Source organism: Ascidiella aspersa, chromosome 3 (assembly GCF_963924565.1).
Source record: "Ascidiella aspersa chromosome 3, kaAscAspe10.2, whole genome shotgun sequence".
Classification (NCBI taxonomy): domain Eukaryota; kingdom Metazoa; phylum Chordata; class Ascidiacea; order Phlebobranchia; family Ascidiidae; genus Ascidiella; species Ascidiella aspersa.
Window position 1 is genome coordinate 339,615 of NC_139449.1, and position 12,424 is coordinate 352,038.

The 12,424-nt window shown below is 36.3% G+C and overlaps 2 protein-coding genes and 1 long non-coding RNA gene across 5 annotated transcripts in view; all 3 read left to right on the forward strand.

Annotated features, from left to right (window-relative positions):
* Window positions 1-4,546, forward strand: part of LOC146157708 (uncharacterized) — an 89,723-nt gene extending 85,177 nt beyond the window's left edge. Inside the window, exons 3-5 of one of the 3 annotated variants that reach the window (XM_083384395.1) lie at window positions 106-158; window positions 207-406; window positions 4,069-4,546. In XM_083384395.1, the coding sequence (XP_083240521.1) occupies window positions 106-158; window positions 207-406; window positions 4,069-4,535 (720 nt within the window). In that variant the 3' untranslated portion in view covers window positions 4,536-4,546. Of the gene's footprint in view, window positions 1-105; window positions 407-4,068 lie in introns of all 3 variants that reach the window. The other 2 variants (XM_083384396.1, XM_083384394.1) reach the window with 2 other exon arrangements.
* A 90-nt stretch (window positions 4,547-4,636) lies between these two features.
* On the forward strand, window positions 4,637-7,041 carry LOC146157710 (uncharacterized). Its single transcript, XM_083383597.1, has 2 exons — window positions 4,637-5,546; window positions 6,971-7,041. The coding sequence occupies exons 1-2, from the start codon at window positions 4,637-4,639 to the stop codon at window positions 7,039-7,041; spliced, it is 981 nt and encodes a 326-aa protein (XP_083239723.1).
* Window positions 7,042-7,617: 576 nt separating this feature from the next.
* Window positions 7,618-9,173, forward strand: LOC146157711 (uncharacterized). The gene is made up of 3 exons (XR_014494717.1): window positions 7,618-7,699; window positions 7,922-8,461; window positions 9,082-9,173. It is a non-coding gene; the product is annotated as an uncharacterized LOC146157711 (long non-coding RNA).
* Window positions 9,174-12,424: the final 3,251 nt, after the last annotated feature.

Consider the following 12,424-nt stretch of genomic DNA (forward strand, 5'->3'; position numbering starts at 1 on the left):
AAAGACACTTTTATTAAGTCAAGTGCAACAGATGTTTAACACCAATTTGTTGCAATAATTGATGTTCAGCTCAATGGTAATATAATTTGTTTGTGTCATTAACAGAACCAACTTCAAGTGCAAAACCTTTTCCTTGGTGCTCAAGTTCAACAACAAATCACTCATGAGACAAAAGAGTTTCACACTCATGAGACAAAAGAGTTTCACACTCATGAGACGAAAGAGTTTCACACTCATGAGACGAAAGAGTTTCACACTCATGAGACGAAAGAGTTTCACACTCATACAACCAAAGAGCATCATGTGCATAACGTACAAGCTGAAAACTTACTTCTCACCAGCGGTGATGTTCACATTCATCTTCCACAAGCAAACGTCCAAGCAAATGACAACATCACTGAAGCAGGTTTGTGGATAAAACTTGAATATTTTACTTCATTTAAACTTTAATAATTCATTTTCGTTTCCTGAAATATGTCTGTTACGTGTTTATCAACACGTTAAACAATGTCTAACTAGTGACTTATTTGTGATATCTTCTATTTGTGTGATTACAAGCAATGTGCGCAATTTTCCTCACAACATTTTGGTTCTATCTGCGTTTTGGGAAATGCCCCTTTATCGTCAAATTTGTTTCTTTTAACGAAACAACTGTTTTTCTGATATCAATGTAAATTTTTGCTATAATTAACCCAAACTACAGATTTATTTTATTTGCTGGGTCATTTACTGAATTACCAAGTAAAACTAGGCGGGGTTACGATTGTTGAATGTTTTCAGGTGTTAGTTTTGCACAGTTGCGTATCCAGGGGTGGAGGTTCGGACCCCCCTTTTCATAAGTCATTATCGTTTTTTGTTCGTTTTTGTCAGGGTTTAACTCACCAGTCGAAGCTGCGTGTTTTTTTTATGTAATTGGGTCACGTGTCTTAATAGCAATAAACCAAGTAGTCTCTGTAATTCATCGGGCCCGCTGACTCTTCGACAAACTATACACGAGTCCATGTCAAATGCTTTTTGACTATTTTAACTACGTAAGTGCGAGAATAGTATAACAGCATTTGGTTTGTTCACGTTTTGCAGCGCTAAGATTAAGTTCAATTTATAGACAAATTAGTGCATTGTCTAATTTTTTCCACAAGTCTAATTTTCCATTTTAAGCTTTTTTGGAAGTTCTTGGTATATAAAAAAAAAATGGGTTCCTAAATATTTGCAGACTTAAGCAATTTAGCTTGATACGTGGAGAATTGTTTCTCTTTAAGTGCCCCTAAAGGCCTCTAACACTCCTCCAAATGCAATTTTGACCCAAAAAATGGTAGGAAACAAATTTTGCTTCCATTTTCACTTAATTTATTGCATTTAAATGTACATTTGCGTTTTTCGGGTGTCCAAAAACCCCCTCTAGTGATCAAATTTCAAAATCTTGTAACTTCCTAACGGATTGGAATTTTTGCAGTTTTTTTTTTTGTTAACGTATTTTTTTGATCCATATTTTGCACAACGTAAATATCATGAAAATCTGGGACGGGTGGTTACAAAATTTCAATTTTTGTGATGATTTGATATGAAAATGCTGCCAAATCAAAGATGATTTGATATGAAAGGCTGCCAAGTGCTTCGCGGACAAACAGAAAACCTATTCAAAAATATTAGACATATATTTTTTAACATTTATTTTTAATTTTTTTTTCATGTGTGTGAATCTAGGTGTTAATTTAAACTTCTCATCTTACTACACATGTGTAGCCACAGTTTTCTGGAATTGTTTATATACTTAAGCATAATCAATCTCTTGTGATATTTAATTCAGGCATTACTTATTAGCAAACAAACTGGGGTCGCATATTAATGCTGTTTTCATTTCATGTAAATTGACGTTGGTGAATAAAGTGTTTGGAGACCACTGGGCTATAGGAATGTTTTGAGCAGCTTGGCTAGCTATTCAGGGTTGCCAGAAAGTCTTTCAATATTTAAATGTTTTTAATTGTTGCATAATTATTAAATGAAAGGATGTTTTTCCAAAAGTCGTGGAATAATCTTTGAATTTATTTGCGCATTAAAGAATCTTTAAACACTATTTTTACTTTAATGTTTATGTAGCCCAGGGGCGGGTACCTTCTCCAGTCGGCGGGACGATGTGGGAAAATGATCCACCTATTATCATGTAAGACCGGAAACTGTCTGCGGGCCGCTCAAAATCATGGGTTGGGTCCGTATATTGCCCGCCCCTGATGTAGATATTAAATCCAGTGTATTACTTTTGTGTTTAACTACGGGAAGGTGATAAAATATACTTTATGGAAGATAAAGTTGATTCAAAATCAATAAGGTTATTTGATAATGTGCAAGGAAATTGTGAAATCTGTCCACTTGGCAATTTATGTAAGTCACCTGCAGTATGGCAGAATGCTGGCGACTTGACGACTATGTCGGCCAAAGAATCAGCCAAAAAAACGGAGAAATTGGTGCAAAAAAAAAAAGTAAAAAAAAAAATTTAAAAATTCAAAAAAAAATTTTTTAATTACAATTTTTTTTTCTTTTTTTTTCAAAACTTTAAAAAAAAATTTTTTTTCTACTTCCAATTTACAAAATACCTTGTGGTTGTTTCCACACATATTTTATCACATCTATTTTTGAACAGCGGAAATATGTAATAACATTACACACTACAGTTGGCAGAAATTAATTTTGTTGTGTCATTTTGAAAAAAGTTACCTAGTGTTAAGCACTTTGTTTAGTGAGAAAAAGCTAGTGTAAGGCATATAGACTGTTTATTATTTTAAAAAGTACACACTTTTCATACAATTGCTACGTGTTAGCAGTTTTACTTTAAATTGGCAAGTACTTCTACATTGAGTTGATTTCCTGTATATTGAGTTGAATTTCCCATTCCTGTTAAATGTACTGGTATAACATTCGCACCGGCATATTAAGGATGTACCAGGCTATGCTTCTTCACCTAAGCCAGTGCTTCTCAACCTTTTTTTTGCGGCGACCCAAATATTAAGCGTAAGTATGACAACTAAGCTTTGGCGACCCAATTGCTTTTTCTTGTAAGCGTGCTAAAAATAGACATTGGCATAAAGAATTTCGAATGTAATAATTATTATAAGACATTATTTGTATTGCTTCCCTAATTTTCCAAATTGAGAAATTTTTTTTTAGAACCAATCTCAAATAGTATAAACATGTGAGCTACTGCGGTCGGCAACCCAACCAAATCAAACGTCGCCACAATTTCGGGTCGCGACCCATAGGTTGAGAAGCACTGACCTAAGGCCTAAAGTATATTTTAGGTTGTTTAATTACGCAAATGCAAACAATTTTCTTTAGCCTGGTTTTGCTAGGTTTATGTGTCTTTGTTTTCAACAAATCTGTGACTGTGACAATTTTTAGCATTTTATTATAAATATCTTTATTTCAATCTGCACGTTTTCACACAAGTTTGCCTGAAAACAGCTATCTATGTTATCAAAAAAATGCTTGTCACCAGAAAGGTCACCCGTCCCATAATGACCGAACAACATCCGGTTTTAAATTAAGGTTATTGCGTTGAAGAATTGATCGACCCCCCGAAAATAAGTGCTAAAGCATCTGCTCAGTACCTAAGAATCAACCTTAACCCAGCAAAGAAATATATATAGAGTCATCCACAAAATAATTTAAGGCCTTGCATACATGCACCTCTCCTTGGGTTATAAAAACCTAATTAAAGCATTGCAAATAAAGATAAAGATATTGCTGGGCTAATTATACTTATTGTGTGTTACCTCTCACAGTTGATTAATTTTTTTGCAGCTATAATATACCTTTCTTCAAGGGTATTACTTTACCAAAAGCTAATGCTAATACTTTGTTCTTATTGCGTCCAATAAGATAAGTTTATGTTTAAGGCAACTAAAGCTAAAGGTGGTATTAATTTGCTCAACCGATGACGTTGATGTCTGCTGAGGGCCAAAACTCGAACATTAACCCAAATTAACAGGTTTAATTTGTCCCAAATACAAGCAGAATTTATTGAATCTATCGTTTTACTTGTTTAACCTATTTTCCTAATAAACTATGTTTTAGATTCGACCTCTGGCGATATTTCACTGGAAACTATAAAGGAAGATCTCAAGAGAGCACAGCAAGAAGTTGTTTCGCTCGGGCTAAACTACGAGCAGGAAAACTTTCCCCAGGTTCATCCAGTTCTAAGGAAAGAGGAAAACTTTTATCGAGGTGGAGCCGGTAAAACAGAAAAATATAAGCCTTCCACACAACAAAGGTATGTCGATTCCGGCTCAAAAGAGGTCAGTTATGAGCGATGGCATGGTAGTGTAGTACCTCATCGCTACACAGCTTTAGTTGGGGCTCCTGGTTCTGGGAAATCAACCATTGCCAGACGACTGTCAAACACCTCTTGCATAAAGTGGATTCTCCTGTTGTGCATGAACATGCTCTATGGGTCAGAAAAAGTCGCTCTAAGGCAGGTTGTGGTTGATCATGCGTACCCATGGTTAAGCGAAGAAAACGAAACGCCATATTTGCAGCAATGATCGAGTCCCCAGAAAAATTTGGTATCATACTTGATGGTTATGATCAGGCAACTTGGTCACTTGATAATGTGAAGCCTAGAAATGCGTCATACGATACTCCCATGTTAGTTGAAGAGGTAGTCGCAAATTTATGCACTGGAAAATTCTTTCCTGGCATTTCTATAGTTTTGACTTCCAGACCACATTCTATAGTCACCCTTCAAAAATTACTTCGCCCCAAGGAAATTGTTTTGGTACATGAGTTTACACCAGAAAATATGAAAACACTATTCTTTGCATTCGCTAAAAATGAAGCCCAGAGAATATGGGAAAGCTTTACCAAACTTGCACCCATGTTACTTGAGCTTTGTCTCACCCCAATCATGCTTCAATTGATCCTATTGGCTGCTTTGGGCACAGATAATCTCATCGAACTTTGTAACATCACTCAGATTTTCATAGTTTTACTTGAAAACCTGAGACGCTCAGAACATGCCAAGGGTCATGACATCAGCCTAATCAAAGACAAACTTACAAAAATCGCTTACAACGCTACAAAGGATTCAACTGTCATTATGACCTTTCCACAAATGGCTGAGCAAGGTTTAAGTGATGTCATAGTCCAGGATGTTATAATCGCAGTACCTGGGTATTCTCATTTTAACCAGAAACTTTTCGACGGCGACAAAAAGTTTTATTTTTCACATCAGTTACTTCAAGAATTCTTCACAGCCCTCCATATTAGCAAGAACATGGGTTTGGCCGAGTTTGGTCAGATAGTTAAGCAACTGGTGACTCGTCCTCACTGGGCGATGGTGAGAAGGTTCCAATGTGGGCTTCTACTCGGAGATAACTTCACGGTTCCAGAATCCGATGAATCCTCCAGTGATGCAGAATCCGATGAATCCTCCAGTGATGCAGAATCCGATGAATCCTCCAGTGATGCAGAATCCGATGAATCCTCCAGTGATGCAGAATCCGATGAATCCTCCAGTGATGCAGAATCCGATGAAAGAAAAAAGAAAAAAAGAAGTATGTACACCATTTCTAACCGTGATTTCTTAGATTATAGTTTGGTTTGGTGACATGAGCAAGTACACCGTGTAGTACAAACTACTTCGCTAGTATGAAATGTATTGTATTGATATGTAAGGCGCTTTTTTTACCTAAAAAATAATTAATTTTGACCTAATAGATTAAAATTCTGACGTAAAAATAATTAATTTTGACAAAACTTTAACCTAGTAGCGTATCCAGGGGGGAGGGGGTTGAAAACGCCGTTTTTCGTCTCCTGTTTGGTGGACTGTAAACGCAGGATGTTTTCCTCTTTCGCCTTTTGTTATTTGTTCAGGTTTAGTATTCGACAATAGACAACGCAAAGTCAAGCCGTCTTACTTATCGTCAAAAACGTTGAGTTAGGCGCAGCTAATGTTCCTCGCTGTTCGCGCTAATATCTGATGTTGGTGTAACATTGGCATTTAATGATTGTTACCTCAAAATTATTCTCTATAACCATATCGTAAGACCACGTGTTTAGTGTATAATTGACATAACTTATTTTTCTATTATTTTGCTGACTTTGGCAAACAGCTCGGCGCAGATATTGCGCTAATCGTGGCATAATAAAACCCGGGAAAAACGATCTTCATTTAGTATTGCAGGTGGTGAAAGACGTGCTTGCAATTTAGTGCTAGTCCCGTACATGAAACTTGGGAAACTGCGCTGCTGATAGTCTAAACATGATTCTATCAAAATCAACACATACTTACCGTCTTGGTCTAATTTCTCGCCTGAAGTAAACGATCGCACACTAAGCGGTTTCGACGCACGTGTTCGCCTTGGGTCGTAAAAGTTTGCTTTGCTTTGCTGGACGTTAATTGGCTGTTTCTGATGATTTTTTCATGACGTTATTACAAATCATTATTTTATAACGTTACTCATTAACGATAGATGGGAAATAGAGGAGTTCCTTAAGATTTAAACAATGCTTTGTTGTATAAAAGTACCGCATTAGTGTTCATCGTTGATATTTTTGGCATTACAAGAAGAAAACAACTATTAAAATGCCGAAAAAAACAAGACGTTAGCTATTTTAGAAAATTGTTGAGCAAACAGTTTGGTTAAAATACATTGTAAAAAGAATTGCAAAAAAATAAAAACACATCATTTTAATAGAGAAGCTATTTTCATGATGAAAATGTATGCGATTTGCAAACCTTTACTTTTATGTCGTGGTGCAATGTGTCACCAAATCGAGTGTTATAATTAATAACAATAAATATCCCTTCCTGATTAAATCCTGTGTATTAGAATCGAAAACGACTTTATTCTTGAATAAATATTTCTTGAATTTCTAGTTGTTAAACTCCTAATTTTTGCAATATACCTCAGTTAACAATTTGTGCTTGCCATGTAACCTGGTGTTCAATATTAATCATGTTACCGAATGTTTCCAGGTTTGCCTGCGAAGTTCTTCAACAGCTTTCTTGCGATATTCCGGCGAAAAACAAAGCAATTAAAGGGTTAGTCTTAACTATTTTGTCTCTATTTGCTTCGGTTCGTTAGGTTGGGAATTTAAACGAAATTTGTTTCATTATTTTTCCGAAATTACTTTGTGGTTATGAATCTATTTTTACAAAACTATTACACTACACAATCTTGCTGACTATAGCTTGTACAAATAGATATCATAAATATATTTCTTGCTCAACTCTGTAAAGCTTAAACGTGAAAAAAAAATATTGAAATAAATATTACATCCCGGGTTTTAATGGCAAACCGAAATAGTCGCTTAATTATTAATTTTAGAAAACTGCATGCGGTGAGATTCGAACTCACCACCTCGGCCTAACGGGACCGCCACTCTACCAACCGGGCTAAGTTTTCCTTTTTATCAATAATGCCCTTAGTTACGCCCATATTTCAAAATATGCAAAAGTTAGGTTAAATTTGAAAATCAATTCTTGGTGCTTAAAGCTTCTGTTTGGTGCAACCCTTTGGTGGTGTTGCGCCCTAAGCATAATTTGATAGATCCTGGGAAGCTGTTTGAAAAATATTCATGTAAGGTTGTCATGTGTGAAAAGTTTGATGTTATGTTTCACCCAGGAACGTCAGAACCATCAACTAGTTCTTTGACGCACTTGGCAACTCCGCAACCACTTGATGGCGCACCATCCACACCACAAGTATTGCAGTTGATGTTTACAAATAAACTAAATATATTATAACAAATAAATGTCAGTAGCATTTTGTACTGTTTTGCTTAAGTAGTGCAATTTTTGGTTTAAAAGTTTTATTTTAATTAATTTAGTTAACTAATTAGTGAAATGCTTTCTATTAAGAAATTGCTTTGGACGTTTGGAATAGTTTTAATATTTTTGTGATTTATTGAAATGCTATTCTTTCAGGCATCTGTGTGTGAGGAGAAGATACAGAGAAGCTCCTTGCTGCTCGATCAACATCCAAGCGTTGCTCCAAGAGAAGTGCAATCAACTTCAAGCTACGGGTTTGCTATCACCACCAACCTGTTTATTGTCACAAGTTTTGTGGAACGCTAAACATATTTAGGACTTGGTCGTGCCAGAATGTTTCACCTCGACTAAGACATGGCCCATTTATCCATAGAAATCATAGTTGTTCAGGTCATATTTAATTGGATTAATCGCTTACATCAAGAGTCGGTAACCTAAGCCCAATGAAAACAACGTTGCGACAAATGTATTGATTGCGGCCAGTAAGCCCTTGTGTAGATTTATAGCAACACTTTATTATGGTTCTTTGGTAAAAATAATTACTAATAAACTACTTAACATGAAAGTTTATTTGTTTGTAGCCAGTTGAGACCCGGGAGCTTCCACTCACAGCAAGCCCAGTCACAGTTGGCACAAGATTCCTTTGCTGTACAAGCGACTGCTGGACAAGCGACACATCAACAAACTGACCAACAGGTTGCTATTTTTTCTATAATTTGGTGTGATTGATATTAGTAGCAGTTTAGTTTGATCGCATGTGAATACAATGGGATAAATATAGCCTACTGGTTGGCATCTGGGAACTTCAAACGTTTTGTAGCTAGACGCCATCGGGGTCGCATCACACCCAGTGTTCTAAACAAGATAATTTAAAATTACTTTAATCCCAGTCAAATCACTAGCAAGCAACTTAAGTCCAATTCAAGTCTTTCTTAACAAATAACAAGTATAAGTCGTTAGTTACTTAAGCCCAAGTCAAACTTAAGTCACAACATTGTCATTTTAGAACCAATGTTAAACTTGAGTTCTGAGCAATATTTCGCATAACAAATATCGAAAACCAAACTCATCGTAAGTTAAGATTTCTACAATGGACGAAAATAAACCAGTATTCAAATTAAAGCACTAAATATCAGTTGTGTGAGACAACATTATTCACACTCCAGCGCTGTAATCGTCACTGTGCCTATGACGTCACCAGTAACACCCCTCCCAATCCCAGGTAAACTTCAAACTTTGCGCCCATGCTTCAGTTTGATACGCATTTATAATTATAAGAGTTGTTCTGTTTGTTCACCAGCTATGTTTGTATGCAGGTTGCCAAGCAACAAGCAGCTGCACCACCTGTCAATCAACCAAACCAACTCTATGTCGACCAAAGCAGAACGGACAAAACAAATGAAGGTAAGCGACCATTTGATGAACTTACACCTGGCAATGATTCAGATTATCCTTCATTTAGAAATCATTAAATGCTCAGCATCAGGGGCGGATCTAGGGGGGGGGGGGGGGGTTCGCGGTTCCCTAGGTAGTATGGCCTATTTTCGCCAAAATAAGACATATTTTCAAGCTTTGTAGTGGTGTTCGAGCTTATGGCGCCATACAATGAATATTTCAAAAAAATGGTAAAATTCGTTTCGCGCACTCGCGCAAAGCGGCGTTTTTCAGATTTGCAGAGACGGCTTAAGTGACCGTACGCCAGTATAGCAGAATGCTGGCGACTTGGCGACTATGTCGGCCAAAGAATCAGCCAGAAAACCGAAGAAAGTGGTGCAAAAAAATTAAGCAAAAAAAAAAATTTTATTTATTTTTCAAAATATTTTTTTTTAAGTTTTTTTTCCAAAATCCAATTTACAAAATACCTTGTGGTTGTTTCCACACATATATTTTTGAACAGCGGAAATATGTAATAACATTACATACTACAATTGGGAGAACTTAATTTTGTTTGTGTCATTTTGAAAAAAGTTATGGTAGTGTAAGGCCTATAGACTGTTTATTATTTTAAAATGTACACACTTTTGATCATAGGCTACAATTGTTACGTGTTGGCAGTTTTACTTTGAATTGGCAAGTACTTCTACATTAAGTTGATTTCCTGTATATTGAGTTGAATTCCCCATTCCTGTTAAATGTACAGGTATAACATTTGCATCGGTATATAAAGGATGTACCAGGCTATGCTTTCCACCTAAGGCCTAAAGTATATTTTTGGTGGTTTAATTACGCAAATGCTAAAAGTTTTCTTTAGCCTGGTTTTGCTACGTTTCTGTGTCTTTTTTTTCAGCAAATCTATCCCAAAGGTAATATGGCACTGTGACTGTGACCATTTCTATTAAATTTTATTATAAATATCATTATTTCGAGCAATATAAATTGAAAATTTATCCAAAGAATATTTTTTCGTTTTGAGCAGCACGTTTTCACACAGGTTTGCCTGAAAACAGCTATCTATGTAACACTTTTAAAGCAAGAAAAACAGACATATACGTCCACCCCCAGGCCCCAGGTTGTACCTTCACATGTCCCTTGTGTACTTGTTAATGACTTAATGTCACAAAATTTTTTGCGCCTTCGGTGCTACGTTTATTAATAGCCTTGTTTATCGCCAAAACATGGCAAGGTTCAAACATTCCTTTGGCGAACACATCATTTAAGGGGCGCGACCAAAAACCGAAGAATTTTCGCCAAAAATGCTTGTCACCAGAAGGCTGGCAAGATTCTGCCAGCCTGCCGTACGCTGACCTCGACTATATAATAACTAACTTATATCCAAGTACAATTAAAAGCTTTTTTGTTGTTAATGCAAATCTGTATCAGAACCAGCCTGCCAATATACTTCATCCGGCCCGCCGCCTCTTTGACAAATTAGACACGAGTCCATTTTAAATACTTTTTGACTATTTTAAGTGTGTAAATGCAAAAAGTTTTCGCGCTTCGCGCTAATGATCTTTATACATCCAGTGTGTTTACGTTTTAATGCTCTTTTTGAACTAGATCAGCGCTTTTTTACTGTTGCGCCGTGGAAAGCTGCCAAGTGCGTCGCGGACAAACGGAAAACGTATTCAAACATAATCGACAAATATTTTTTAACCATTTTTTTAAATGTAACAAAAACAAGAAATTTAAAATAAATACCGGTGTACCAAAAAAATCGCGCTCGCTAGCTTCGCTCGCCAGGTGTGCCCCAAATGGTTCACAAACACTAAAATAGATTAACTATAAAATTTATCGCGTTTTCTCAAAGTAGTTTTATTACACTTTTTTAATAGCAGTAGGGGGTTGACGGCGTGTGGACTAGAGTTTTAAACCAAGTATACGCCTTTTTAGCGAATTTGCGCCAAAACTTTACTGCCTCTTTAAAAGTAATTATAAACATAATAAGAATATCAAAGCCCATACAGAAGTAAGTAGGTATCATTTTGAACGTTTCGAATAACTCTTTATTCATTTTCAACATAATTATAAACACGTTTTTAAAGTGCAAAAAAATCCGAGGCCCACCTGATTCACAATTATTATAAAGTTGTAATAACATAAAATCTCATTTAACATATGTTGTGCGGCCCGCAGAGACCTTTCTGAGTTTGCTTTTGGCCCGCGACTACTACACAAAGGTTGCCGACCCTTGTGTAACCTATCTAATGTTAGGATTAACTCTGCATAGAGTTTTGCTCATTTCAGCAACCTTATTTGGCAAAAACCAACTACAGTAACTTAAAAATTAAGAAAAGTGTCATGAAAGAACCACAGCTGACCGACAACGCTATGGTTTTATTGCGACGTGGCCTCGGCGCTTTTTCGGAAGCATGTGCGGTTGCTCTCGCCTTTTCGGGAAAAAGCAAGATGTGTAGACAATAGACATGGTAGCGTCTTTCAGCGATATTCTTCATACCGGGTCAAACTAGGAAACCGGCCCACTGTAGAGGCTAACCTTATTACTTTTTCGTGCTTTCAAAAGGTCTGTTTTTCGCGTTATTTTGCAGGAGTTAGTTTATTCGGCCAGCCGATGTTATTTTTACCTGAATTATGGCGTCACGCAATGGTATACTTTTGTGACGTCATATCTGAAAAAATTGTGACGTCATATCTGAAAAAAATTCATGGCCCTCCCCAAACTGAAATCCTAGATCCGCGCCTGCTCAGCATCTAATTAAGCTTGATGGGCGACTTAAAAGTGCGAAAAGTGAAAGTTTGTCAACAGAAAAACTTACATGTTTGTAAAATATGTTTTCCTGATATATTTCCAGGCAAGGCTGAGATGTTCTACAAACGCACTTTAAAGCAATTCAAACGAAATCCCCATGGTAAGTTTACAACATTTATTTTACTTTGTGCTATGTTTTCACTGGACATATGTATTCAAACAAGTAAAAAACACACGTGAGCATATTAGGCGCTACAAGCTTTAGCCGTGAACGCGATTAAAGAAACACATTAAGTAGATGGCGGTAAAAATATAAAATCATCAATCTATGGATAACCTAGCATTAAATAAATATCTTCGTGTAAAAATGACTTCGTTAGAAACAAGTTCTTCTCCGGGTTGATCTACTTACGTAAACTTTTTACTATTAGTTACGATTTTGAAAGTTAGTTGTCCAACAACATAAAACAAGCCGCTTACATGGCAGAAATATTACAATATCTTACACAAGT

Bases quoted from the DNA above. Each gene is read 5' to 3' on its own strand.
- LOC146157710 (XM_083383597.1), top strand. From the start codon at position 4,637: ATGTTAGTTGAAGAGGTAGTCGCAAATTTATGCACTGGAAAATTCTTT. The intron at 5,547-6,970 runs GTATGTACACCA...GAATGTTTCCAG, and splicing joins AAGAAAAAAGAAAAAAAGAA to GTTTGCCTGCGAAGTTCTTC.